Source organism: Coccinella septempunctata, chromosome 1 (genome assembly GCF_907165205.1).
Source record: "Coccinella septempunctata chromosome 1, icCocSept1.1, whole genome shotgun sequence".
NCBI lineage: Eukaryota > Metazoa > Arthropoda > Insecta > Coleoptera > Coccinellidae > Coccinella > Coccinella septempunctata.
Window position 1 is genome coordinate 44,498,039 of NC_058189.1, and position 25,017 is coordinate 44,523,055.

Sequence of the window (25,017 nt, forward strand, 5' to 3'; positions counted from 1 at the left end):
TTTTCACCTGATTATCTCTCATTCTGAGGTAAAACCTCAATTTGACTAGACTGTTCATTAATTAGTTCAATGATTAGCTAACTGATGTGAATAGCTGACTATATTTATGTGCGTTTTTTGTCGAACAAATATTAAAATTTTCATTACATTTTACAGGTGCATTCATTTAGGCTACTGAATTTCGGTTCTCTTGAAAGGAAACTGAAATCTGGATCATGTTGACATAATGTGCTCGGTATATTTGCAGATTCCATCCCTCATCTCGCTACCATAATCCCCGTTTACGGATTTTTTCCAGGAAAATTCAGCATAGTAGAATTTTCCAGGAATATTTGCAAAGCTTTGGCGCACCATAAATTATCCCTGCTGCCCATCAATTGGTGCTTCCATATTTCATCCTATGAAGATGAAAGAATAACAAGGCGAAGGCTAAGATTGAATGAAAATACAGCGGTATTCGAAAAGTGGAAACATTTTTCATCCGGATCAATGAACGCGAGCTCAGTAGACCGAAAAAGGAATGAAAGATTGATGAATTTCCATCGTTATGAAATGGTCCCATCCATTTGGAGCACAATCTGTGATAGCGGCGAATTGTTTCCAGATTTGTTATCACATTCATCGGTACCCTTTTCTCGTATCGCATTGCCATTATTACACAGGTCGGCTTTTTGAATTCAGGAACTGAATCGAAGTCAACATAATTATGCATGCACGACTTAATTCATTTTAAACCCTTTGGAATTATGCATAAGATTGGAATCGTTCTGCAATTTTTGTACGAGTTTCCAACTAACGAACTAATAGAATTCTGCAATATTCATTTTTCACTCTACTGCAGTGTTTTCCAATTTGAGATTTCATTTTGATTCGACCATTGCTACATGAAATGGTTGGATCAAATAAAATGAAAAATTCATTAATAAAAGGACAGACATTGATGGATTGAATACAGCCTATTACTATCTTATTAATAAAATCGAAGAAAAAACACGAATAAATTCTTTTGATAGAACGTGTAATGTATTTATGATAAGAACTGTTCAATTTCAATTGTCAATTCTCCAGATCATTTCTCGTTTGATGTTGTGTAAACCACGATAAAACTGTAAGTATAACTGAACTGTTTCCCTCATTTAAGCCAAATATCTGTATACATAGTCAAATTATAACCAATTTTGTTTTCTCTCATTGCTCGTTTTTTCACTACGTTGTGTTTTGTGTGAATTGTAGTTTACTGCTATTTATGTAATTATTTATTATATGATCGTTGGGTCGCCTTTTTTGCTTGTGGCATGTATATAAGTGATAAAATTTCTGTAATTCGTTTGAGAGTCCTGAAGAAGATTTTTAAATAAAATCGAAACATGTCGGCGATGACTGAAGTGGTTTTTGTTCCAATACCCTGATCTTCGACCTGTAAATTTAAAATCAGTCAATCAGTAACAAAGGTCTCAAATCAACAACGCATTTTGAATATTATCGTTAAAAATTGTGCGTTGAAAAGACGGTTTTATTTGGAAACTTGCCATAGTGTTTTAGGTGCCCACCTGAAAAATACCTCCAAAATTTCATTTCTTTATCTCTGTCTCGCTTTTCAAAAATTCATTATATCCATAATCAAACAGTTTTCATTAAAGCAACTTGACTCTTCAATAAAGCGCTTCCGGACATGCTTCCGGAACTTTTTGTCTTATTTTGAGGTTCTGAAACTATAAGTTTGTATATCAAAATTTATTCCCATTAATCCTGAGATACACTGTATATAAACACGAATTAGCAAGTAACATAATTTGGATGGACCTTGTGTCTGGTGGAATGGCCTAACTCCTTAGGTCACCAATTTGCCCACCCTGTACAAATACACAATTTATTTATAACTAACATCCTACCTTTCTTGTTTATTTTTGTTATTTTTATCATTTTGGTCATTGTCTTCTCAATATTCAATTGCAATATTGTTGGACTTTTTTACTTATTCAACTTTTGTGTAAGTTAAATCTGTGTGATTCCATTTTCTCTACTTAAGTACATTTATTAAGTATTATCATATTATTACGAGTATTATTATATCATATCAATATTATACGGTATATTTTTTTTGTGCCTTTTATTCTTTAGACATAATTTCTTATTATTTTTCTTGATTTTAGCTTCACTGATTTGCTCCTGAAGATGAGCTATTATTGTTGAGCAATTGAAAATCATCTAAGTCTCTATCTGGTATAGTTTATTCAACCTTGATAAGAATATTATTTGCCTGGAAAATACCCCTTTTACAAGTTCATCTGTATTTCATACCCAGCGCCCAGCAGATGTCTTATAGACAGTTGTCTAACAAATAAACAATCAGAGTATTAGCTACTTCTCCAAACAAAGGTCATAGCAAAATCGACAATAGGGTACTCTAACGATTTGTCAAAATCAGCTGATTGTTCTTTACCGTGGGGCACCTAACTCAGTAGGCCATTCCACCATTAGCTAGCCAACAATGGAAACATATACAGGGTGTTCCATTCGAAAAGATGAAGTGCTGTCCACCGGGTGGCCCACCACAGACGCAGACGCGGAACTCATTTTGAGGAATTAAATAAAGATATTCTGAGAATATTTTCTGTGTAGGGTGTGCAAAAGCACAATTTACTTAGAAGCAGGGTGGTCGAAGACCTAGATATTGACCAAAGTTACATTTTCTGAATGCAACACCCTGTATTTGACCTCAAAAATGAAATGGCAAGTTCAAATTATGATGAGTTTTGTCAGATCACCTTATAACTTAGAAGCACCATTTAGACGGAACATTGAAAATATGTAGTTTTCTTAAATAACAATTAATGAAAAAACCAATTACACCAGCGACACAGACAGGATTTTTTCGAGTAGACAAATTGGCTACTCCAATAAAAAAAAATATACAGAGGGATCATAATTAAGTTTTAAACATCATAACATCAATTACAAATAATGGACAAATAAATACTTCTTATTCTATATCTCGTTGACTGTACAAATTAATTCTGAAACCATTTTCATAAGGTTTTCCTAGAGTTTCTCAGCAATTTTCGATTTTCAATTCGACTGTGGTGGACCACCCGGTATATTTCCTTCTGTGAAATAATTTTAGAAACAATTACTTGATTTCGTAGATCATTTGTGTAAAATATTTTTTTTATTTCTATTTGTAACAAAGATAAAGGGGATGTCAAATTATAATGAAAAACCCGGTACATACATTTTTCTTCAAGAAAATCATATTTGTCAAGAATTCTTAGATAATAGCTGGATTGCTGTACGGAAAATCCCCGTGATAGCAAATATTTACAGAATGAAATCTTGCTCCCCTGTAATTGAATTCCAGGTGTTTACGGATCCAACAACTGCAGTACAGGAGAGGTGTCAACAATTTTCAGGGATAAGTCTGCTTTGTAAAGATAATTGCCAAAGTAATTTTCTCCATGCTCTGAATTCTTTGCGCTCGCCGCTATATTGACTGTACAAGAATAGTAAATGAAATTTGTTATCATTATATTCGGTAGAAATAAAGTGGAGATAATGTTTCGCAACATCAGATAGAATGGAGATGGTATGCCTCCAAAAGATATCTACCAGAACGAAGCAATTATGGTACATTTCTACGAAGGCGTAGAAGGGCCAAGGAATTATTTCATTCTCAATCCCGACTTATAACTCGGGATCTCGAGATCCCGAGATATAAGTCGGGATTATAACCTCTATTTTTCGAATTCAACTTTGTCGTGTTCGAGGTGCAATCAATATAATTATTACCTAACTATCCTACGGTAAATTTAATTGGAATCAAAATGTGCAGGTGTTTATGTAAAATCATCAAGTTGACACCACATCGAATTATTCTAAATTCAAGATTTTCAATACAACCTATATTTTTCAAAATCAGTCGATTCTACATGGAAAAAAGACAAAGCTAAAATAAAAGTACCTACATAAGGCAGAATTATGAAAAATTGAAAGTGCGAAAGAATTTCTTGAGAAAATCTTCAGCAGAAATATGCAGAAAAGTGTGACTTCGCATTCTCACAATTTTTTTCATAGGAATCCAAATAAATCATAAACCTTTGAGTTTTTACCCAGGGGTTATATATTGTTGAAACTCCTACATCAAATCAGCTATCATATCATCTACGATGCGAAGATATACAGGCTGTTTCTAAATTAGAAGTGAACCTGGGCGTGTTAGTATGACTCATTTGCTGTCGTTTGATCCATATTTAATACGTCTATTAGGCCATTGCGGTGATTCACCCTGTATAAGTGTAAACCTTGAGTATTTAAATTAAATGGTGTATACTAAAATTTTTTCAGTACACGTCTTCAGAATATTTGTTTTTGAGAGGAAGGTTTTATAGGAAGTTTAAAATTGATTTAAGTTTAATGAATCGGATTTAATTGAAAATTTGTAATGAATTCTGGTCCAAATCCCATTCCGCTATTACATTTTTCCTCAAAGAGTTCATCTATATGGTGTAGCTTTAAATATTTGGCTATTATTCGGATGACAAAATCTCATATAGATGATAAAGAAAACAAGCTTGAATTTGAGGGTAATTGAAAACCCTTACTCTTCTTGAATTTATTACTTACAGAATATAACACATATAAGGGAATTCTGTTTTTGGTTTATTTGAATAAAACCTTTGTTATTGAAACAGAATACACACATATTTCTGTTGTTTTTAATTCACCTGAATCTTACAAAAACCTACATGATGTTATAACTTTTCTATTTCAAAAAGGTTAATCCAGAATTGTGAATTATGCTTCCGCAGTATGGACCACAATGCTAGAATTTCCTTATGCTCGATTCCTAATGAATAATATCGCTGCACTAATCGTTCAGTTCTTTTCTCCTAGAATGGAATATACATAATTCAATATGGCTATTCATTTAGAGATAGCAAAAAAACTTACCTCTGACATGTCATTCATTTTCACTGCAAAAAGTTGAAAAAGTTATTCCCGATTTAAATTTACCGTAGGATAGTTAGGTAATGATTATATTGATTGCACCTCGAACACGACAATGTTGAATTCGACAACGACTAAGTTGAATTCGAAAAATAGAGGTTATAATCCCGACTTATATCTCGAGATCCCGACTTATAACTCCGGATCTCGAGATCCTGAGTTATAAGTCGGGATTGGAAATAAAATAATTCCTTGGCCCTTCTACGCCTTCGTACATTTCTATTCGACCCGAGGTTACAGAATAGGGCCGAATATCAGAAAACCTTGAATCGTTTGTAGACTATCGAAATTGACTTCTGAATGTTGATGAAAATTTAACTTTCCTAGGAACTAAATTACAGAGTGAGTGAAAAGTAGATCATTTATATCTTAGGTACCTATTGGGGTGGAATATTTCTTAATGCCATGTACTTACCATAACTGTATAGATGTGCATGATTTAGTCATTGACGTAGTTTATTTAGAGGGATGAAATTGAATTGATGTAATTGAATTTCAACCTCTTTCACGTGCTGTGATTGTGAATATATTGTGATATATTTTCAGTGATTCGATTTTCTCTGGGAAGTAGGTATCATTCTTTGAAATTCGGATGAGAAAATAAGAAGTCCCAGATTTTGCGTACCTGTTGTATGCAACCTAATCTACATTTTTGTAATTTTTATTTTCACTGCAGATAATTCAACATGCTTCATAACAAGCAATTTGTCAATACGTCAAGATCAATTATTTCCAAAACTTTAGGACGTTAAATTAAAGTAACGACAAATTTCTTGGCTTTGAAAAACGTTTTTCATTGAAGAGAAAACCGTTAGGGAAGGTTCACCACTGTTAATCCAATATTTCGCTAGAGAAACTTTTCGTATTATCGGCATTATCGCCAACAAATTCGAATTGATGTTTCCTGAAACGTTCGATAAGAAGGCTTGATATTCCAATGGCACGTTCCGATAATGTTTACATCGGACTGACTGTTAATTGATCTCTGGCGTATAATGTTTCAATAAGTTGAGAAGCATTTCTGAGTTTATTTTCTATGTTAATAGATTTGGCTTTTAAAGATTCCTATTTCCTTATATTCTACGTATGTCCAGTATTCAGTGAAATAAGAGATGGCGCTTTATGCGAATATAACTCCAAGCCCACTTTCTACAGCATTCAAATAGGGCAAGTCTCCTGTTTATTATTGCCTGCAGAGTATTGCACTTTGCAGGTCCTTCTCACACGTCCGAAACATGGATGTGAAAACGATCTGCGCGACGGTGAGGATAGCCTAACCTAACCTTTACTGCAAACATGGGTTTCTTTCGGCAAAAGCCTTTTCTTGTCCCTTATCAAGAAAGTAATGTAATGAAATATATGTATTGTGTGATTGTTGACTATTTTGGAAAGCGCTTTCTAGAGTCGATTCAATCCTAAGAAGAATAAGCCTCTGTCTACTTTTGAGAGGAACACTCAATAAACTAATGGATCGATACTCGATACTGTCGATAGTAGTTACTGGGATCAGAAGAATCCTTTCAAATTCCTATGACTTCCGCTTTCCGAACTCGGCCGGAAAATTGAGAATTTAGAATGTTATTATAGAAAGATAACAACCAAGACCAGGCCCTTTTGCCTAAATCCTTTATGAAATCAGGATGAATTCCGTCGAAACCAGCAGCTTTCCGAGATTTGGTGGATTTAATTGCTGATTTTAATTCATCCATATTGAATGGATTAGAGGTGACATCCACAGCTGGAGTTGAGGTCCTAATATTGTGTAATTTATGCTATATATCTTTCATTTTTGTTTGTAAAATTTCAACCTAATTAGAAACAACAATCAGTCGATGAGCAATGAGTTTAGGATCGATTTTGGAAGATGACATCGCCTGAGGAATAGCCTCACCTAGTATAATCAAAACAGCTCATGAACTTCTACTAGAATATGTATAGTTCATGTTTGAAAATACACTATTCTATTTCTCATTACGACCGGTAATTAGTGAGTTCATCAGCTTTTTCCATTTTCTTGAGATAGGGTGCTACGGTGATAATGAAATACGTGTCGTAGTTAAACTACTCATGTTAGCGAAAATCGTATACTGTTCTTAGTTCAATCATGGATTTTCATCTTGTTCTACTTATTACGTACTGATTCATCATGGAAAAAATGAGACAGAAAGAGACAACTGTTACTTCATCGCAATTTTTGAGAAGAAACTGGGCGCCATTTAGCATATTTCTAAATCGGATCAATTTTTGTTACAGATATACGACTGGCCAGTATGCCGCCCAGTTGAAGAGAGCGAGACCCTTCAAATCGACCTATTTTCAAGAAACCGTGTGTTCTCCGACAAAATCATAGGAAGCTATGCTCTTTTTCTGCAGGGGGTCGTGAAAGATGGTCGACTCATGGTTTCTGACACATTCTTGGATCCGAATAATCAATCTATACCGGTGAGTATTACACAGTGGTGTCTCGTCAGGGGAGAACAATAAACCCGCTCATGACCCTTCAATAATGTAATTTTGAAAGTTATTTGAAATAATTATGCACAATGTGTATCATAATTTCTAATAAAATTGGAAAATATTATTTCCTATAGCTTTAAGGTATAATAATCGAGTGGAGAGAAATGAGCTGGTGCATTTTCATGCAAGTGGTCCCCTGCATATCAGGAGAGGTTGAGCGTGTGGTGTCTGAGCTGGTCGAAATTAATGAGGTATTTAAGGTTTTTTCTTGTGCCAGCGTGTATTCCGCGGGCTGCCTTCAGGCGGACGCTTTCCTGGAGAGGAGAGCTTCGACCTGCAGAACTTCAAGCGTATTTATAACAAAAGTGAGTGGATCACTTTATAAAAAAAACAATGTTCTCATTCAGCAGATTTTGGATCACTAGGTCCTCCACTGTTATTATGTTGAGCCTGTGAAATTAGTAGGATGCTCCATGTTTGTTCTGAATATTCTAGATATTGTCCTAGTAAATTCTATCGAGACAAAATACACTGCGCAAAAAAATTGACGCACATTCTGAAAATCTCAATTTTAATGAAAGTTAACTCTACAGCGACTTTATAACATATTTTTTATGTTCTCTCGGGAAGGTTTTGAACGAAACAAGACACAATAAATGGAAGAAAAATTCAGGATTTCACCGAATCTTATGTGAAAGAAGAGAAATGAACAATTTTCAAAATACTGAAATGCTGATAAGTGATATAATACTTGATATTTCTACCCCTTGCGTTAATTACAGCTCGGCAACGACGGTTCATACTCAAAATGAGTGATCTTAAAATGTTCTGATCTAATCCTTCCCAGATTTCTCCGTGTTGGATTCCTAAGTCATTAAGAGTAGCTGGATGATTTTCTGAACTTCTCAGCCTTCTATTGAGGTTGTCCCAAACCTGCTCCATCGGATTGAGATCTGGACTTCTTGCTGGCCATTTCATTCGAGAGACTTCAACCTCTTCAAGGTACTCCTGAACGATGCGCGCACGATGGGGTCTGGCATTATCGTCCATAAAAATGAAATTTTCACCAATCTATGGGGCAAATGGCACTACATGCTCTTCAAGAATGTTCCTTATATACTTATCAGCATTCATAGCTCCATTATCAACCACCACTAGGTCTGTGCGAGCAGTCAAAGATATTCCACCCCATACCATAATCGATCCTCCCCCGAAACCAGTAGTATTCAGGAAATTGCACTGAGCATATCTTTCATGTGGACGTCTGTATACAAGGGAACGTCGATCACAATGGTAGAGGCAGAATCTAGACTCATCTGTGAAGAGAACTCTTTCCCAATCGGTCCCTTCCCAATGGATATGCTCTATCGCAAAATCAAAACGCGCCCTTCGATGGGCTGGGGTAAGAGCTGGGCCTCTTGCCGCGACACGAGGCCTTAAATCATATTCTCTGAGGCGATTTCTTATTGTCTGAGTGCTAATTTGCACCTCATGAGTTTGCTCAAGCTGAATTTGAAGGAGACGAGCGGTTGCAAACCGTTGTCTCAACGAAGAAACTCTAAGTAACGTTCTTGAATGGCAGTTGTTACCCGTGGTCTACCCTGTCCTGGTCTTCGGACATTTATACCTGTCTCCCTGAATCGCTGCAACATTCTGGACACACTTGTATGGGAAACTCCAAACCTTTCTGCAATTCTTGTGTATGTCCAGCCTTCTTCTCGCAAAACTACCGCTTGGGCACATTCCTCTTGGATCAAATTGCGTGTTTCGCGTTGCATAGCGATCGAGTGTAGAAAATCAAACGAAAGAAAAACTATTGATCACTAGAATTCATCGAGAACAACTGATTTCAGAATGGAGCCAATACATTCAAAATCTGATAATATAATCTTTTTTTATTTTTGCTGGGAAAAAACATCTGTATTGAAGAAAACCGTTGAAAGTGGATAACATATGCATGCATAATTCTGATAAAAATAATCATCATTGAGAACACCTTCAGTTGTAGAATAAATTTGAGATTTCCATAATGTGCGTAAATTTTTTTGCGCAGTGTATTGTTCCGATTTTTTCATAATCCGTTTGTCGGCATATGATTTCGATAAGTACACCACCATCAAATTGAAAATAAAAATTGGGCAGAGGGTTAACTAATATAGTGTGTGTAAACCGCATTTCAATCACATAAACATATAGAAAACAATGAAATGATTTATGCAATTGAAGGATTTTCCAGGAATTTGTGTATTTATATAATAAATGTATACCTATTGGCCAATATTGGTCATGAGTATGAGCCGGAATTGATTCGGATAATATGTATGTAGAAATTTTATTTTATTTGAATTTCGAATATTAGGTACATCTTTTTCAACACGTAACTCCATTTTTTATTGATCAATTCCCTATATATTGAGGTAGATTATATCTAATCTAAAATATTTGAATTTGGATATTTATGTAAGCATATAATTGTTCTCTATTTCGTCGATATTTGTACAGGGTGGGCAAAATTCGTTGTCTACTGAAGGGATCTCGAGAACTATAGTAGTTAGAAGAAAACGGATGACACATTCTCTTGCTCTTTTTTCCTTACTATTCCAAATCTGAAAACATATCCAGCCTAATGGTCATAGATTTTGAGTAATGAACGAAAATTTAGAAATTGTCATTTTCAATAAAGCTGAATATCTCGCTTATTTGAACTCGTATTCGAAATATGTTGTTACATTCTACAGGCACTTTTTTATGAGGAATTCGAATATGATATTATTAAATTATTTTATCCAGTCATTTTCGAGCTACGACAGGGATTTCTGATTTTTCAAATGTAAACTATAGTTGAAACTTCTTTCATCTTGCTGCAATTTTTTTGCTGATTTCAAAAATGTATCATATGTTGCTATTCACATGAATGTTACACAAGAAAAAAATTCAATACTTCTTCCTGCATTTCGATTCTCTGTTGAATTAGAAGTAGGCTGGCTTACCATAGCAACCGTTGAATATGCACTATATTTTGTGAACCTGAGCCTCTATGATTGGAATCACTGATTGCTGAATAAATACTTCGATTATTACTTTGCCATCGTTTGTTCTCGCGATGTTTGGAATGCTTATCTTACGATAGTTCACAATTCGAACCCTACCGTTTACAGAAATACCTATTTTTCATCATCTCACTTTTGTAAAAATTATAATTATAGATAGCTAACGTATTTTATTTATATTACTGACTCTTTAAGTTTCTTTCATAAATAGAAAAACGATATATGAATAGATTTTCTTCTTTAATAATCAGACGAAAGTCTTTTACTCTCTTTTAAAGGATATCGATCTAGATATCATTCATTCATTACTGTATCCAGTTGCCGGGAATGAATATACAAAAAGACCAAAAAAGGAAAAAGAAAAAAAAGAAAAAGAAAAAAAAAAGATAAAGGAAAAAAAAGTGCGAACAGACTTATAATTTTTCAGGGCTAATTGCGGCTGTGTGCTCTCCTGTGACTGTAGATATCAATATATAAAAGAAATAATTATTCGACGGTCGGTGATTCCTATCACAGAAGGTTGAGTTTACATAGACTTATGTGGAGTTTACGAACCATAATGCATTTTAAACGGTCGCTATGGTTACGCCAGGCTACTGAAAATTCAACAGTGAATCGAAAACCAGGAAAAAGTATTGATTTTTTTTTCTTATGTTATATTCATGTGAATAGCGACACGTGATACATTTTTGAAATCAGCAAAAAATTGCAGTAAGATGAAAGAACTTTCAACTATGGTTTACATTTGAAAAATCAGAAATCCCTGTCGTATCTCGAAAATGACAGGATCAAAAATTTTTTTAATATCATATTCGAATTCCTCATAAAAAAGTGCCTGTAGAATGTAACAACGGATTTCGAATACGAGTTCAAATAAGCGAGATATTCAGCTTCATTGAAAATGACAATTTCTCAATTTTCGTTCATAACTCGAAATCTATGAACGTTAGGCTGGGTCTGTTTTCAGATTTGGATTAGTCAAAAAAAAAGCTCGAGAATGTGCCGTCCGTTTTCTTTTAGCTGCTAAGTTCTCGAGATCCCTTCAGTAGACAACGAATTTTTCCCAGCCTGTATATTTTTGGCAGGGATAAAAAAAATTAATTTTGCAGTGGTATTTCCCAAATAGAAACCTGCGAAAAATTATGGTAGAAAGTCAAAAAGGGGGTGCCGATTTCACCCCATTCTAGCTATGAATGTGAAAATGAGTTTCAGATGCATCTCTCTTCCAAAAATACCTCTGCAAAATTTCATTTGTTCATCTTTGTCTTACTTGGAAAAAATTGAATAAATCCACAACCAAGTGTTCATTTTTGAAGCAAGGTAATTCTTCTACGAAACGTTTCCAGACATACTACCATGGGAAGTGTATATTCCAGATATGTTCAAAACAGTATAATTCACATCACTAAACGGAATGAACTAACATCAATACTGCAGTACGGGGAATCTTTTTTTTTTAACAGAATGTCAAAATGAACCAACCAACCACTAAAAATCACCTTTGTATATCAATCTTTCAAGATAACGATGTTGAGAATATCTCCCCTCAAAATACCTTCTGATCTTCTTCTGTGAATTTTTAATCTTCCCCTGTCTTCCTCCGGGTCATAGTCCACTAGTCTTCTGAGTTTTTGATTCGAATGTTCCTCCGACGTTTCGAATATGTTCTCTGCTGTCGTCTTCATAAATACTGTGATTCTTGATAGAATTGTCTGTTCCTCACAAACCAGGGTTCATCTATCGCACATCGTAGCTGCATGTTTTCTATGGTCTGAATTCTATAGCTTTCATCCGCGAATCCCCACGTCAGATGGGGTCTGAAAGAGGCTTCGATTATTTTCAATTTTGCGACATGTAGCTTCTTCTCCTTATTAGTGGGTAAAGCCTGTTCTAATTATTTCCATCCATATCTCAATTGTAACTGATATGGTCCAGTTTTCTTCAAAATTTATAAAAAAGGTTTCTCAGCTGGAGGAACTGTTTAGTTAAGTTTGAAAGATCATTATTGTTCAATTGTATAGAGGAAAATCAAGGTGTGTGTACTCATCCGAATTTGGGAGTTGCTGAAGTTTTGGTTTTTGACAAGGGGAAAAAATGATGGATTGATAAGTAAAATTGAATTAAAAGAGACGAAATATTATGAAAAAGGCATATTTGATATTTTTGGTTCGGTAAATCTGGATTCTTAGAGGAATAGTAATAAGAAAATCGAAAAATATCAAAACTTGAAGAATCTCCATAAAAAGGAAAAAGGAAATTGAACCAATAGCAGAAGTAATGATTATTGAGGGGTCATATTGGAGAAAATAATTAAATTAGAGGATCCGTCGTCAGAGTAGAAGAAGAAGCTTGAGATTAGTCAGTTTTTTTTTCGAAGAATTTCCAAATTCCGAATTTTCAGACAAGACGTCAGGATTTCAGGCCATTGAAGGTGTAAAAGTGCAGAGAGACGTGGGTAAGGTAAGCTGAGAAACCCTCTTTGAGTTTCGGGCAATTTCAAATTTGAAGTTAAAATTTAAAGAATTTTTTCATTGATGTTGTGGATTTGTTTTCGTATTCAATTCATATAAATTTAAAAAAAAGGGATCAAAACGGACCATAACATAACCTATTCTCAGTTTTTTTGACATTATTCCTTGGCACTTGGTCGTTTGAATTTGGGAGATTTCTATATTGCATATTTGACTGATATTCCGGATTTATCTGGGTATTCTGCAATCATAATTCTTGGAGTCTTTCGAACTTTATGTATATAAATAATGTAATGTAAGGGCCCCATACTTCTGTCTCTCAGATATAGTTCTCAATGATTTGCATAATTTCATCGAATATCATCTTATTAGGTTGGCGCTTCTTCTTGTGATGAAATGAATCCCTTTGTACTAGCTGAAGATGAAATCTTATGGGCCCGAAACATATTGCTTATTGACATCCTAAATGAATGAATAATGTGGAGTAAGACTTTTTAGAATGAATGAAAATTCAATAAAATATAATAGTCATTTTAAACGTGAAGATCCCCTCAAGTATTCTCCCATCAAATTTTCTCAGGACAAAAATGGATTGTAACAGGAATTTTGGTACTATGAACTATACTTTGGGACTGAATTAAGACAAGGATAAAAAAAAGAATCAAGCCAGATTTCAATTTATATAATGCCAAAATCTCGCAAAGATACTTACGCGAGAAGTAGTCTGAAAAACATCTTTGTCTATTTGAAATACGCAGAGCTAGGAAAGACTTCTGTAACATCTGGCAATCGAAAATAATTCCGAGATTTCTGCAGTTTCTGAAGGATGGGATTTGCTCATCCCCATTTTCTATCTCAACCACAAAAAAAAGGTTCTGGAAAGAAGGGGATAAAAAATATTTTCCTAACAAGTCAGGAGAGTGGTGTGGGCAAGAACTACTTTCTTATTATAACCATTACGTATCATGAAAATAACAAAAATTCAAAGAATGCAACTCTGGAAACTAAGTTGGACGCTATCTTATGAATATTTGAACGTTTTGTGTAATGAAATAAAAGTGTTCCTCATATTTTCTCGTATAATGCGCCGTTTTCGTAATTTGATGTTCAAAAATTAAAAAGTATAGGTGAAATTTGATACTTTGGCTGAATACAACTCTGTTTAAAAGATTCACAGATGTGTAGAGTCACAGATTTAGCTAGCTATTCTGAAGGAATTTTCGTTTTTCTAGGGGTGGCACAGCTCATTATGAAATCTCAAAATGGCCATATCTTCTTATCAGGGCCGAATCGGAAAAAATGCTATAGGAAAAAAGTGTTTCTTTTGACCTCAAAATCTGCTGTTAAAATATTTGAACGAGTCAAAGACTCACCTGTATAAATATATCCCTTTCACGAAAGAAATCAAATTTATTCGATTAATTCATATATTATTATGATCCTTGACATTCGGTGAATAGAGGCATGACAAAATTCAATTTACTCGTCTATATTTGCGTGCGAGAAAGTGACTCTTTGCGACTTGAAATGCGAGCGGGAACACGGTTAAACTCGCACGCTTGTAGAATTTTTTTTCCAATATTTATCTTCGAATTGTTCCTTCCGTTCGTTCATTGATCTGGCGAACAGCTTGACGCTCAAACATATAATAACTTTCTTCGAAACCTCATTGTACGTAGCTACGACATAGCATAATTACTGGGAATACTGGGAAAAAAATAAAGAAAATTCTGGGAACTATAAACAGATTATATTTGAATTATGGATTTTTATCAAGTATCGGGTACATCTACTCAATATTTTTTCTGCGAACTATGCATAGTTGAGCTAATTTAGTATCTGGATGGGCTTCCGCACTGTTTATAAATTTGAACGAGAGCGCAAAAACTCCAGATTTTTTGTTTGTTTAGTTGCGCTTAGAATAATGAACCTTTCAGTGAATATTGTGCGCTGGTATGGATTGATACATCCTTTGCTTGTTCGAACCCATAATTAACGCTTCAACATAACTGGAAAATATCTCCATGTTTTTCTACCTCATTACTATTTTCCCGATTGAACCACCGCCCGCCGTTTGCGTGTGCAAATTAAATGTGTTAATCGATTGTGTTCCCTTTGAACAATCAGAACTAAAGGCTCCAGAAAACTCATTTTCCTGAGAATTTAATTCAATCTCGGCTTCACATCGGCGAAGTTACCAGTTTCAATGTCGAAATATAAAGATGCAATCTTTCTAGTAATTTACGTTTATGAATATGGAAAGTTTAGATACGTATGTTTGAGTAGACCAGTTTTTTGTATGGTACCTAAAGGGTGATTTATTGAAGCTAGCTGATATTTTAAGAACACTTGGACAAATAAGATATACCGCAGTTGCAGCAAGAAAACAATAAAAATTACGAAGACTGAAAAATGCATATAATTTATGGACATGCATTGTTTATGATGAAGATATAATGAAATTAGTATAATATTTGGAAGATTAGTATAATAACCTAGGCTATCGATGAGTTGAATCTGTATTACTCACCCCTGTCTGTGTGATCAGTATTAACCTCACTTTTGCCAGTATTGTCAAACGTCACGACTGACGTTTACATTTGCGTTTGGTAAACTTCAAAAATGTCCAATTTCTGAAGTTTTTTTTTTCATATTTCCGATCTGGCTCCCAGGTTGAGAATATTAGCTCGGCCGCTAAGTCGTCTTGCGTTTGGCTCGGTACTTATGATCTTTGTATATACAGGGTAATTCATAACTATTGGGACATAGGCTAAGGGCAGATTGTTTGGACCAAAATATGACGATAGGACCAAAAATACCTCAATAAAATATTGCTGTGAAAAACGATAGACCCACATAGCATGGAAGATTGCAGTGAAAAATTTCAAAATATTCTCGAGAAAGATTTCAGTGAAATATTTATGAAAGGTTTCGAGAATATTTACGGCAAGAAAATTTTCGCAAGATTGGCAGAATATTTCCGTGATATGTAATAAATGTTTCATGAAATATGACTTCATAAGATTCATTAATATTTCATGAAATATTCTACGAAATTTTTATGACAGATTTTGCAATATTTCAGGAAAATAAATATCCATAGGAATCAGAATATTTGTAAGAAATATTTCTTAAATATTTCAAAAAATATTTGCAGGAATACAAACTAAATATTTCTAATTCGTCTACATAATACATTGAAAAAAACCTTAAAGTAATATTTCAGTGGAATATTTTCGATGAAAAGCTGAAAGTGTAAAAATTATATCAATTTTCATTCCCGAAATCTTACTGAATGCTCTTTACCTATAATGCAACTGAACATTTCATTAACGTTTCAAGTAATGCTACAATAAATATTTCAGAAATCGCTCCAGAATATTTCTTTGCAATATTTCTGAAAGATGAAGTGGAAGCCCAAATAAATTGTTAATATTTCAGGAAATATTTTTGAAAGATAATGAAATTTTAATTTCACCGAAACGTTTTCATATAAGAATTCATATATTTAAATAAATATATAAGAAACACTGCAGGAATATTTCAACACATCTCTGGATTTTTGTGCGGAATATTTCGGGTTATATCCGTGAAATATTCTACTGACCTTTTATTTAATGTTTTGTCGTTAGCATCCCTCTCGTCAAAAGTTACTGTCTTTTCAATGTGTGAAGAAAAAATTGTTCATATGCTATTATTCTTTTCGCACTAGGTAGTCATTATAGTACTTCGAAAGAGCAAATAACAACAACAAGATATCTATCTGTATGAATAAATTTGACTGTATAGTCTATACCTTGTTTCTTCAACAATTTATAATTTTGTCTATAGATATTCTATTGAAACTATATTGCATAGAGTAGCATTATTTTTCATTTCATTTTATCCCTTGAATTACTTCGGAGATACTCAATTACATTCACCTACTACCCCTTTATGTATATTAAATGCAGCTTTGAATTTTCGTCGTATCCTAGTTAACTTTCAAATAACGCGCTCTTCTCTCGACTAGACTAGTGTGTAGTGTGCGTCGACGCGGCATTCCCAGTCCCCCGCGATAAAATCAGCAGCGATGCCAGGTTGGAGAAATTTTCGTAAGATTTATTTTCCGATGTCCAGAAATCTGTTTTATTTCATATATTACACTATCTTCAATTACTCTAATCCACGGTTTTATACTTTACAGTTCAGGTTCAAATCGAGTTCAAAGTTGAATCCATTGTAATTTTGGACAGTTCAGTTCTATTTTGTCATTGTACTGACAAAGTCAGTTGGCAGTCAGTTGAATTTTGAATTGGGTTCAACGTTGGATTAAGCTTTTATCTGTAACTGTATAATCGGCATTCAATCATTATAAGTAATAAATAATTTGTGAAGTAGATGAATTATTTTTAATCATATTGTCTTTAGGAACTGACTTTATTTATTTTATTCCTTGGATACAAATGAACTTAACAAGTACTACTTTCAGAAGTCGATATTCTCTATCCGTTCTTCTCAAGGCTTGATAAAAATAAAAATCCATCTAATCAATCTAGGTAATTCAACATAGTAAAAATTTACTTTACTCTGGATACCGTATACTGGGGAATAAAATTTCTGGAACTGGCAACGCTGATCACTAGCCACTCTAGCCAGCTGAGCAGCTGCAGAAACGAGAAACCGGAGAAACAGCAGTACGTGAGATTTGGGTTTCATTCGAAGAAGCGCAAGCCGAACAAGGAAGCGTTCATTGGTGCCATTTTGATTTTGTCGTTTGCGCGTTGTCTCGATCGTTTTGTGTGTTTGTGTGAGACTAACGTGTGTATCGATATGGAACGAAATAAATTCCAGTTTGATTACCACTTGATTCTTGGTAAGTAACTTATTTCCTCTTTAACGTTTTCCATCTACTTACACGTGTGTAAATCTATCCATTCGTGCCATAATGTCACCGAAATATTTGTATATGTTCATTTTTATTATTTTTCATCGCAATTCCACTGTTTCACCCTAGGTCTTACCTTACCACAACCAGGTTGAACGAGAGGAATTTTCGAATTAATCTTTATTCTTTTTATAATATCTATTTTAACATGTGATTGGGAGGTAATGAATTCCATGTTTTATGGATTTCTACTCGTATTTTTATTTTTTGATATTTGTTCACCTATTTATGCAAATTATATCATTTGATTAAAGTTGTATCATACTTCATACTGTGAATGTTTTGCAGTAGCTTTTGGTGAAAGGACAAAATATGAAAAAGCGACAGATGCCGAAATAATACAAAGTGTTACCCATACGGATATGGTTTGATGACTTCAGATGGTGGACGGAATAAAAAGTGAGTTTTATAATTTTTTCATATCCTGAGATTTTTTGCTTTTCTTCAGTTCACCCTCAGAATAGAATGAATTTTGTGTTTCTTTTCACGACTACTTGCTGTGCGAGTTGCTGTCGAAATAGAATCTGGTCTAAAATTGTTCTCGTGAAGTGAATTTTTTTAGGGCTTTTATTGTTTTGTAAATAATGACTTCACTTTATAGAGTGTGAGAATTTAACTTCAAACAAATTCTGTGAAAAGGGCAGTTTTTTTCTAAATATACAAGCACAGGTTGATTAGTATTTTTAAATGGAGCTTTCTTGAGTGAAGGAATATTATACTGTAATTTGATACATTTATCGAAATTTTTTCAATTTTTTCCGAGGGGGTAACCACTTCCGAAATCGATATACTTTTGAAGACCGAAATCATCTTGATTTCCGAAATCAATGTACATTTTTCACATAGTTGTTATCCTCTCCATTTCTGAATGTTTTATCAAGTTACACTTAAGTATGTACCAAATATTAAAGTCTTATTTCTTGTCGTTGTATCTTTCAACAAACATCGACTAATTCGAAAACGAGGGAATCTGATTCAACTCGAAGAAATAACTCGGTTATTTCAAAAATTGAATGACACGAGGTTCTTGATAATCGGTTTCTGTCAAATAAAAAGTTGAGAGTAGCAGCGAAGATTAACGAGGATATTCATTAGTTTGTCGTTCTGTGGGTCACAACGTTTGTTGAAAAATCGAACAAAAGAATATGAAATGAAAACTTTATATTTGTGTGCGTATGTGTAACATAAGAGTAATCATAAAAAAATTAGAATTGTCCTTTGAAAAAATCATCACTGACGTCATGTCTGAAATTAAGGTCACGCTCTACAACATTTTTCTGAATGAAAAATAGCGCAACTTAAACTACCGATCGCTCTGTTCTGGCATATTTACAACAACAAAAACTGCCTTCGATTTACTGAATTTGTTCAAAGTTACACACTTGCACTATAAAATCTTCTGTTAACATCTATTTGTTCAAATACCAAAATCACACCGATCAGGAATTTGACAAGTTGAAGAAAACATATTTCAGTAAAGTGTATCTTTTCAGTACTATAAATATTCCATACCAACAATGTAGTATCATCTAGTACTGACAGGTTGTTTATAAATAATTTTTACAATAGTTGGCGTCAATTTCGAAATTCTATGATGTTATTCAGTTCAAAACCCTTTAGTAAGGAGCATCATTCGAAGCCAAATGCAACAATCTTTAATAAAGACCCCGTATTTACTGCTGCTCAATTAATTTTCTGAAAAGTACATATTAATTACTTTTCCTCCAATTTTGCCATAATTACCCCAATTATTCATAGAAGAACTTTCATGACCCTAAATTCACAAAAAATGGAACATTCTGTTTCTGAAAAATCATAAAAATATATTTATTCCAGGATTGCCAGTAGCTAACGACAATATCCGTTTCAATTATCTGCAGATCCTGATGACGAAGATAAAGAATTCGTGTATATTGATACATATTTTAATGTAGTTCATGAAAAATGAATAAATTTTTTTAACTGATTTTGATCTATTCATATTATACAAATATAACCTTGTTATACTCTTTCAGGAAAACCTTATACATATAAATATAGTGTTCCTCAAAAAATATCTTGCGAGATCTTTGAACAATATTTAGCAAGGGACTTTATGAAATACAAATCCTCAAAAATTGGGTATTACTTTGAAGATATATGTTCAAAGTATTGCTCAATTCTTCAGGAACATGTATTTTATGAAGTTATTCAGCTACCCTGGCGAAATATTGTTCAGAGACTTCGCAAGATATTTTTTTGCATATTGCAGAAATATTTAAAGTCAGATAACGCTGAATATAATTCAAAACATTTCCTAAATTTTTATGGAAATATTTCATATTATGGCATATAAATCTTCCAAAAATTATTCTAGAAAGATTCCAGCAACTTTACACAAACATCGCAGAAATATATTTCGTAACATTTCAGACCCCCTCGTTGGAAGATTTCGAAAATCTCTTCTGAAGATTTCAGGAAACATTTTCTTCAATTAGGAGAAATCTTGCGTAAATATTCCATGTAATATTACTATGATCATTAGAAGAGATTTCACATAATGTTGTGGAAAATATTTTAAAAATCTATATGAAATATTTCATGAAACATTTCAATGTGAGAAAAAGTCGGACATAACTTTATTTCATGAATATTTCAACGAAAGATTTCTTAAATATTCAAAACCTTGCGTACAAATATTCCATAAATATTTGACCAATATCCCATGCTATGTGGGGAGGCCGTTAAAGTTGAATTTTTTATAAGGGGACAGAATAATATTTTCTTCGAAATTCCTTTATTAAAGGAATTAGAAAAGGCATAGAAGTCGGAGGAGGCCACGTAGAACATTAAATTTAGGTTTATTCTTTTTATGTTACATTGTTTTTAATTATGCTTTATCGTCGAAATAAATGAATAAAATAAATAAATCGTTACTTCAAATCCCCTTCCGATGATCTGAACTGTTCAATTGTGTTTTTCTTAAAAACGGATAAAAAAATATACAGTGAAATTATTAGCAAACACCGAAAAAAAAATTCAACTTAAACGCCCTCTATCTTTTTCCACAGCAATATTTTATTGAGGTATATTTGGTCCTATCGCCATATTTTGGTCCAAACAAACTGCCCTTAGCCTATGTCCCAATAGTTATGAATCAGCCAGTATGTTACCGGCAATGTGTATAATCCGGCATGCGATACAATTGCCTGAACTTTTCAGGCAATGTATGAAATATTATTCATTTCAAACATTGCCTAGTCATTCTATGGAATACCTAACGCCTAGCAGGCAATGTGTTTAAGGTTCAAGGTAAGATCACATTAAAGAGGGAAGTCTTTGACAATTTAAAAAGCGGGTTCGTTCGTTGCGAATTCATTGAAATGGCGGCCGATCAACGAGTGTCTCTGATGTTCATTTTAAATAAGAAGTAAATATTAAACATATCATCTAGGATCTGAAAACTTTTGATGATTTTTAGTTTTCTGTTGGAATGATTTCGGAACTACTTTACTATTTACGGTTAATAACACTGAGTCAGCAACCAATTATTTTGAGAAATTATGGTATTACATACCAATAACTTGAAACACCAGGTGGCCATAAAGCAGGTTTCAGCATTCTTCAAATATTGAATTGATATGGCCGATACTTGATGAAAATCCATAATTGAACTTAAAACAGATTATAAGATTTTCAGAAAATGAGTTTTTAAATCACGACACGTGTTTCGCTATCACAATAGCATCTTCTCTTCAATTCAATATTTGAAGAAAAGTGAAACCAGCTTCTTGGCCTCCTGGTATTTCAAGTTATTGGTACGAAATGCAATAATTTCCCAGAATATTTGATTCTAAACTCAATTTTTTAATAGTGAAGTTGTTGCGAAGTTATTCCAACTAAAAACTATTGATAGTTTTTGTTCAGAATGGATTTTCAAATATCTCTCTATCTCTTCAGTCCTCTATCAAAAAAGGAAATGAAAGAAAAAAAGGCATTAATGTATCAATTATAAAATAATTTTAATTACATATCACAGAACATTATAGTACATATACAGGGTATTTCGAGAGCAAACAGACAAATGAAAACCGTGCATAGAGGGCTGAGTTCAAAAACACCTAATATGTGGGTCTTAGGTACTCCGGTCCGATCCGGTCCTGAGTTTTGTCAAACTTTGATGTTTTGTTTCATTCGAACTGACAACTTAAACCTGATAATAAATTTTCAGTCGAATCGATTAAAAATATCAGGAGATATAACCAAACGAAAATTCGAGAAATTTCAGAAAACCTCCTGTATATCGGAAACGGAGTACCTAAGACACAAATATGAGATGTTTTTAAACTCGGCTCAATACCCTCTATGCACGGTTTTCGTTTGTCCGTTTACTTGTGAAACACACTGTATACCATTCAGATTAAATAATAAATTCACACCTGCGAATAATTTCATTTCACACATTCCCGGAAGACCAGTACAGCAGGCATTCTATATAATGCCTAGGAATTGTATACAATGCCTAGGTAAAGTATGATATGGACACACGCATTCAAATTATTTCATACATTGCCTAGAAGAGCCAGAAATTCTCAGAGCCGGAACTAGGATTCTGGCGCCTGTGGCGAATTCTCATAATGCGCCCCTAAGAAATTCTCTTTCCTATGTTGATTTGTATTTATCTTTCATAATCGAATACCTAGCTTTTTTTGCTCGGAAAAATCTTTCCTATTTTGAAGAAATCAATACAAATAAAATCAAAATAAAAGGGATACGAAATAACAATAACATGCATTCAAAATGAACTATAATTTGACTTTTGTTGCTTTGGTTTCTGCAAGAATATCAATGATGTCGTGATTCTTTTTCTTTTCTATTGATGGGACTGCTATGCTAAATAAGTCAGCTTTTCCTGTCCAGTTAAAGACCTTAAATAGGTTTTCACTAATTTCAATTTGTTGAAAGAACGTTAATATGTAGCTGTGGCAGCTGTAGTTACTGATAAAGTCAAGAATATTTTGAGTGGACACAAATTTGTATGGATCTGAATCGGGACTATACTTCAATGCTTTCTTGTTTAATTCGCCAAGTAGAAAGCCTTGCAAACGTATTCCCTCGAGAAAGCTGTCTTCAGAAACTTCTGGCAAAACACTGAATCTTTCTTCGAGTTGCACTGAAATATAGTTCAATACTTGAATGAGGTCCTTTTTCAGCTTATTCTTCTAGTCAAAATTAGAATGTTTCATCATCAGCTTCTTCTCCAGGCTATTTTATTTTTCTTCTCTTTTCCTCTTCTGTAACCTCTATCTGTGATAATTTACCAGCTCTCCAGGAGTAATTGTTGTCTATGTTCTGAAGGAAATACCCCCAATCGGCTAAGGTTTTGCGCCTCAATCGGTCTCCGATAGTTTTTTTGTGCGTAGATCTCGACATGGCCTTTGTTATCGCGTTGGTAGTTATGCGACGCCACAGCCGTCAATAGAGACGTTCTTTAGAAGGCTGTGGCGACGCATTCTGTTTTCAGACTGATGGTGTGGACTATATCTTAATAATTTATTATTATTAAGTATTTGATTATTATTCTCCAGTCCATGCTGTGGACTACGGACGTTTACAGTCCCACCTGTATAGTGTTCGTTTACGTTCAGATTAATTTAATTCACACACATATGTATAATGTGTTTGGCATATTTTTATAATATTATGTTTTGTGTTAAATATTAAATGAAAAATATTCAATTGGAGAGAATACTGTTTTTTTATTATTTTTATTTTGCGCCCCCAGATCGCTAGCGCCCGTGGCGATCGCCTCTCTCGCCACGCCCTCGCTCCGGCTCTGGCAAATTCTGTACATTGCCTAAGCATTGTATAGAGTATACAACACAGTATTGAAAGCTTATGTGAATCCATTAGGGTTGTGTGACCGTTTCTGATGATGTGGAAGCTTTTGATAAGGTTTCATCTGAATTTTTTTCTTCGGAAAACTAATAGTAAGCATGAATCTCAGTAGGGGCAAACACTAGGTATAACTAGCTGCGTCATTGGCAAGAATAGATCAATGCCTGTGGAAAGTAATACTCTCGAAAGCTAGTAGGAAAATACATTTGTCGAATATATTTTTAAGGAGACGCGCTTTAAAACTTGGTTTGTTGATGTCTCAGAATGAAAAATAATTCATGGAAGGGCTTTTGCTATACAAAATATAGGCAGATGGCCTATATTTTGTAAGTAAATAAGATGAATATAAAAACTCTTTTATATTTTTATATATAATTGTTAGAGTTGTATGTGGTTCGATTTGATTCCACTTTTCTTCTATTAATGTTATGGCAAAATCAATATATATTATATATTAGTGTCATGTTTCTGACATAAAAACTACGATAAAAGTGTAAATAACTATTGTTTTCCTCGCAGTTAATATTTAGCCAAATACCTGTGTATCTACTCAAATTTTATCCAGTTTTTTTCTCTCATTGTTCTTTTTTTAACTATGTTGTGTCAATTGTAGTGAACAGCGATTTATGTAATTATTTATTATACGATCGTTATGTCGTCTTTTGGCTTCTATCATGTATATTAGTGATAACATTTCTGTAATTGGTTTTAGAGCCCTGGAGAAGATTTTTTAATATAATCGAAACATGTCGGCGATAGTTTGAGAATTGGTTTTTGTTCCAATAACCTGACATGACAAACAATAACCAATAACTTGACAAAAACACATTCAGTTATTTTTATTGTAGAAACTAAGATGTACGACGTTTCACTATCACCATTATCCTTCAATTACTACAACTTCGAACCTTTTCTTGCGATATTTACTTAGTTTATGTACTCTGCCTCAAATTATTTTCATTTTTAGATAGAAAAGTTGTCTGTACCTAAAGATTCAGATGGAAACATTCATTACAATGTTCATGTCCCAAATACAGTCATGTAAAATTTTTCAATTAGTAAAAGTACCTAATCCCAAATATCCAATATTTACTATATTGTAGAAAAACACCTCAAAAGATACATTTTGTTTTGAATCACTCAACTCAGCATTACATGTTACGTACTCCGTATATTTACGATTTTTGTTTCATTTATAAAAGCAATGCATTTGAGATGTTCTGACTTCTAC

The 25,017-nt window shown here is 33.7% G+C and overlaps 1 protein-coding gene across 1 annotated transcript in view; it reads left to right on the forward strand.

The window, feature by feature from the left end:
- Window positions 1-25,017, forward strand: part of LOC123322588 (otoferlin-like) — a 229,341-nt gene that overhangs the window by 24,662 nt on the left and 179,662 nt on the right. The window contains exon 3 of the mRNA XM_044910534.1: window positions 7,258-7,446. Within this exon, the coding sequence (XP_044766469.1) occupies window positions 7,258-7,446 (189 nt within the window). The remainder of the gene's footprint in view (window positions 1-7,257; window positions 7,447-25,017) is intronic.